The sequence below is a fragment of the Lytechinus variegatus genome, chromosome 4 (genome assembly GCF_018143015.1).
Source record: "Lytechinus variegatus isolate NC3 chromosome 4, Lvar_3.0, whole genome shotgun sequence".
Taxonomy (NCBI): domain Eukaryota; kingdom Metazoa; phylum Echinodermata; class Echinoidea; order Temnopleuroida; family Toxopneustidae; genus Lytechinus; species Lytechinus variegatus.
In genome coordinates this window covers 7,605,595-7,611,278 of record NC_054743.1, presented here as the reverse complement: position 1 = coordinate 7,611,278, position 5,684 = coordinate 7,605,595, and the positions used below count along the sequence as shown (strand labels likewise).

At 35.6% G+C, this 5,684-nt stretch overlaps 1 protein-coding gene across 1 annotated transcript; it reads left to right on the top strand.

Moving 5' to 3' along the window:
* Nucleotides 1-673: 673 nt before the first annotated feature.
* LOC121413290 lies at nucleotides 674-3,903 on the top strand. The gene is made up of 3 exons (XM_041606060.1): nucleotides 674-929; nucleotides 1,273-1,455; nucleotides 2,188-3,903. The coding sequence occupies exon 3, from the start codon at nucleotides 2,199-2,201 to the stop codon at nucleotides 3,108-3,110; it is 912 nt and encodes a 303-aa protein (XP_041461994.1). The 5' UTR covers nucleotides 674-929; nucleotides 1,273-1,455; nucleotides 2,188-2,198; the 3' UTR covers nucleotides 3,111-3,903.
* Nucleotides 3,904-5,684: the final 1,781 nt, after the last annotated feature.

Below are 5,684 nucleotides of genomic sequence, written 5' to 3'. Positions count from 1 at the left end.
AGTACCGCCCCCACCCCATCCGAAAGGCGGAGAGAGAGAGAGCGTGCAAGAGATAAACAGCAATAGCAAATGATAGAAAGAGTGAGTAAGAGACAGAGGGGAAAGCAGCGTTCCACAGATCCAAAACAAATTTCACTTCAACTTAAACTGAATCCCCAAATTCCCGAAATTCATAGACATTACCTAGAAATTTCAAGTTTGATTTTTAACAAAAATCAAGCAATAATACAAATTAAATTTGGTTTAAGTGACCAAAGTCAAGGAATTTTACAATATTTTTTGTTCAAAATTACAAAATGCGAGCATGTAGAACAAGCAGAAAATTCTGAGCTTCTTTGAATATAACATGAATCATTAAAATTTGCTACGTTTAATTGTTGCTTAATTGCAATTTTCAGATTTCCTGGAACTTTTTCATTTCCCAAATCTTTCATGGAAAAGTAAAAATTTCCTGAAATTCTGGAAATTTCAGGAAATGTCAAGACACTGGAGGAAAGACAGAAATAGAGAGGGAGAGATGGGGGGATAGAAAGAAAGAGTGCAAGAGACAGCGAGAGAAAATGATAGGCAGAGCAAGCAAGAGACAAAGGGAGAGAGAGAGAGACAGACAGACATTGTCATGTTTTGTTTTTTTCACCCCTAAAGTACCAGGATATCATAATCAACTCACTGTCAATAAAAGATTTATTAAGATTTAGCGAACTTTGATATCATAGACTGTTCAACTGTACTGTCATGATAAAAAAAACAAGTACAATGTTTTGAAGACAAGGCTATGCCTGTGCACCCTTGTGAAGTTCTGGGCAAAGTTCCAACATAAAGGGAAAAGGGCTACAAATCTTGTTCCACAACAAAAAGGTTTCTGATAGATACATTGCAGAACTAGTAAAAAGAGGCCAACAGTTCTGTACATTCATCCTGTAAAAGAGGTGAGTATAAAATGTTTTTTTTGGACGTTTGAATCAATGGTGAGTTTTTTTTTTCCTAAATTCAAGTTATTCATGCAATTTCGGAAGAGAATGAAAAAAACAGTTTCAGCTTTGAACATGAATTGTGGCTTTGTATCTTCTGTAACTTGTAAACATATGAAGTTACTTCCTTATTTTGTCAAATCAACATAATAAAGGGATCATTTTCAAGCACACCAGCTTCCGCTAGAAAGAGCTGTCTCTTGGTGTATTAGTTTTGTAAATTTGCAAATATTTCATTTTGAAATAAAGTAGTTATTGAGCTGAAATTCATTTGGCACTTAATTTTTTTTTCTTTCCAAAGGCTATGTCAAGATCTACTCAACCTGAGGCAAATATACAGTAACCTGTTGATATCAGAAGGCATTTTAAGGAATAATCAGCTAGATACAAAGAACCATCATAAACTTCAGGAACTTCAGGCACCATGTCAGTTTACTTCTGGGCTATTCTGGTTGGACCTGGTCAACTCACAGACTGGCAAGTGGTAGGTACATATTATATAAAACAAAACTTTGTATCAGCTGATAACTATAAATAAAGCTATTAAACGATTTCATTACTGAAATAAACATCCTATTTACATTTATTCTGCAAAGATTTTTCCTTCTGTGGGTAATCTCTTTGAATATGTAACTGTACACTGCATATATATGATGTTTCAATGTCTTCTTAGTGGTTTATTAAAAACACATAAAAGGGTACTCATCTATTTTTTTATTCGCATTTCTTTAATATTCAATAAGGAAAACAAGTCAAAATACTTAAAACATCAATCTTTATTAATTTCAATCACATTAACCTAGAACAGAATAAAATTTTCTACCCCCAAAATAGTGTAGTCTAAAGCAAAATATTCAATGTTATCATTTCAATTGAAAGGAGAGGAATAACGATCTTGTAGTTGCATACAAAGATTTCCAGAACACTGATGACAACCATACTGCTAGTCTATGATATTTACTAAGCTGTACAAATTGACCATTATTTTGCTTTACATTCATTTTATAGCAATGTAATTCTAAAGCTTTCATACAGCCTGAAATATTTGAACCCTTCAGTGAAATTTAGTCTGATGAGTGTGGTCAAATATTTTTTTTAATCACTGTGTACATCCTGCATACTAGGAATCATTATCTATCATGTCTGTTATGAATTCTAATTACAAATTTTCAGCAAGAATTAAACATTCTGCTTTCTCTCTTTTCATTTGTTTCAGAAAAAGTCACAATGCTGCACATCCTAGGTATATTATTACTATTTGTAATATTTGACAAGACTTCTGGAAGTGAGATATGCCCAGATGCAAAACACTGCAAAATTGTTCATGTTGAAGAAAATGTAGAGTACATCTTCGACTTCTTGGTGGATCAAAATTCACAAGACTGCACATTCTCTGTGAAATTCAATGGAGCTATATTCAATAACAATGGCACTTTCCTTTATAGTGAACACTTTACTGCTTTGAAACATCCCAGAACTCATATCACAGCAAGGACTGTATTTGACCATTTAATTGTTACCCTTGAGATCAGATCCATTCGGGTTGATGACGCAGGAAGATACAGAGCAATATTCCAATGCAGTAACTCCACATCAACTATTTCACAATCTTACATTTTACAAGTATACCACCCTCCTGGAACTGCCTCCTGTCAATGGCATGAACCCGGTGAATTAAACCTAACCCATGTAAACTACCAACACCTACCGGCATTGCAGTGCTTAACAAGAAACGGTTATCCCGAAAGTAATATTATTTGTTACTCCAGGCATCATCAGGCAATTATTGCACACAATCCCCGCTATATTGCAGGAGATGAGATCATAACATCCATATTCTGGCTACCTAGGAAATCGCTTCGATGCTGTTCCGTTAGTGAGTTGTACCGCAAAAGCTATCGAAGGTGCAGAGACTTTGTATCAACTGAGCGTGGTAAAGAGCATTCAACACAAATTCTGCTTTCTACCAAATCCCTGTCACAAACCACAACAGTTCCTGCAGTGAGACCAAAGATACTAACTGGACCACTACAACCAACACTGTATATTACATCAACAGCTCACCAGCTTTTTGTCAATGAAAAAGTTTTCCTTTGGAACCAAATTGCATTTGTTATCTGGCTTTCTTGCATATTTTGAAGGTATTGATAAAGTAGGACTTTAATTCAATAACAAAGGAGCAGTTATTTGCTAATGATAGTTTAGTGCGACTACATTTTTGAGGTTCAACATGTACAAACTGGTCTTTGCCATTGTTGCTTTGGCAACTCTTTGCTCTTTAAGTAAATCCTTCCAATTTACATTTACAGAAGGGGACCTAGCAGAATTAAGATTTCAATATAACATTGAGGGTCCCTTGGATTTTCAGTTGAGAATAGGCGAAGGTGAACCATTCTTTCAGAATGGAAGAAAAGTAGCAAACATGCTGACACAAAGTCAGTACAAGAGGTTTAAAATCAAAATGGCCACATCCCAATCGAAAAGTCGATTTGTTCAACTGCAAATTCAAAACATATCTCGTACAGATATTGGAGATTACATATGTGAACTTGTAAGAGATGGCAACATTCTTGAGGATACAACACAAAGGTTTTCAGTGCATATTGAATATCCTCCTGGTCTAGCATCTTGCGTTATTAGCAGCATAAAAAAGGTTCACTTTGGCATTAATGATATCTGGGAAATAATGAACTGCTCAGCTATAACGGGTACTGACCCTGGATATATTTCATGTTTTCAAAACAATGAGCAATCGCCCCCATGGACGATCCCCATTTCAAACCAAACCCACACTCTCCAAAAGATTTGGGTTCGGACAACACTTCCACTTGTCTGTTGCTCCTCAACCTACAGATTACCAAAGATGCAAAGCGAATGCAATGATTTCTCATGGGGCCCTAACAACAGACCAGTAATTGATTCATGCTCTCATAGCTCAACTACATCTTTCCACAAGAAATCACCAATAAAAAGTGAAGAATATCACACAGATGAGGTCACACAAAGCACAAATACCATGACAGATGGTACCTCTGAAACTTGTCAAGACAATAAAACTGTACTAGTTGTGAAGGTAGAGGGTGACGGTAAAAACATGATGATATCGGTTGGAATGATTATTACTTCAAGTGTGTGTTTCCTGGTGAATATCATTTTCATGTTATTTTGCTTCCAGAGAGTAGAAACCCGTTTATCAAGTGAGCTGAAAGACATCAGGAAATCACTTGAGGATGTCAAGAAGTCTTCATAAAACGAATAGACTTTAGACTAAAGTAATGGCTATTTGGCACTGACTCTAACCATAACACCTGCCATGTAAATGTAATGTAAATCATATGGCTGTCCATCAGTTTTGACTGAGACAATACATTAATGTCAAGTTAAGTTCAGTATATATTTCCTAGCATGACTCCACGTGCAAATTTTACAGGAGCTACATAAGATAGAGTCAGTGCACGCATAAGCTCGGGTAGTTTCTTAGAGGTAAGAGGCTTTGGCATGTCTTGAGGCCCTCATCTTCTGCTTGATGTAGCTCAAATAACATGCATGTGGCTGAAACTATATCTCAGGTCCAATGCATTTACAGCAAAAGTACAAAAAAACTGTTTTCAGCAAAAAGCATGAAAGTGGGCAGGCTTGCCTACCTTGGTTTTACAAGTTGGGAAGTGTGTAAAGCAGTAATACATCTTCTTAGTCGCAACTCGAAAACAATATGTAGCATCGCAGATTTTAAACCTTTAAATTGTAAATTGTATAAATTTGAAAATCATCTAGATATCGCAATTCGTATTCTAGAAGTCTCGAAGAATGAAGTGTCTTTTCTGGTCATGTGCAGCTTCAAAAGATAGTTAAAGTCTGTGATTAAATACTAATTGAGTTAGTTTAGTAAGATACAATATCAATATGATTGTTACAAAAGTAATCTATATTTGCACTCTTTATTTAAGTGCTATTAACTGTGTTAAAAAGTACATTAAGCTGGAGGTAGGCCTAGTGATGTTACATGAAATAATGTTTAAGCTTGCTAGATAAATCATATACACCTAGGCCTATAGTGCCTACCATTAATCATACAGTGTCATCAGGAAACAATATATACATATATATGTTATGGATTTATTATACATACAGAGGCCTTGATAAGTTTAAATGCATTAGATTAACAAAACCATTCTTGTACTTTTGTATTCATGTACAATGTATTCAAAACAAATAAATGAAGGGTACCTTGTAGTCTAGGAGCCAGGGGGCTTTATTCAGAATTTTTGGTGGGGAAGGTTTGACAAGCTTATCCGGGGTAAAATTGTGCGCTGATTCCAAAAATGTCACTCTTATTGACCGTACTCACGCCATTTTGGTCATTTTGGCCAAATTTTGACCAAAAATGACCATTTTGACCACTCTTTGGAAAATGGTCCCTTAACAGACTGCTTTTGTAGCCACATGCAATTAAAAGGGTCTATCTTAAGTAAAAATGCACACAGATTTCAGATAAAGTGCTTTCATTTGCCAAATCACAATAGCAGTGGTCATTTTGGCCATAATTTGGCCAAAAATGACAATTTTCATGATTTTTTGGCCGAAAAGTGTTACAAACGTTGATCAGAGCTACGACTGGATGTTTTTAGAAATCCACATTTATTTTCAAAATGTGCGCTGGATCATAACCATCAACCTCATGTAATTTATTCCGTCAGTTTTGACGTATGAGGG

Excerpts from the sequence above, each read along its gene's own strand:
- LOC121413290 (XM_041606060.1), top strand. The coding sequence starts at position 2,199 with ATGCTGCACATCCTAGGTATATTATTACTATTTGTAATATTTGACAAG.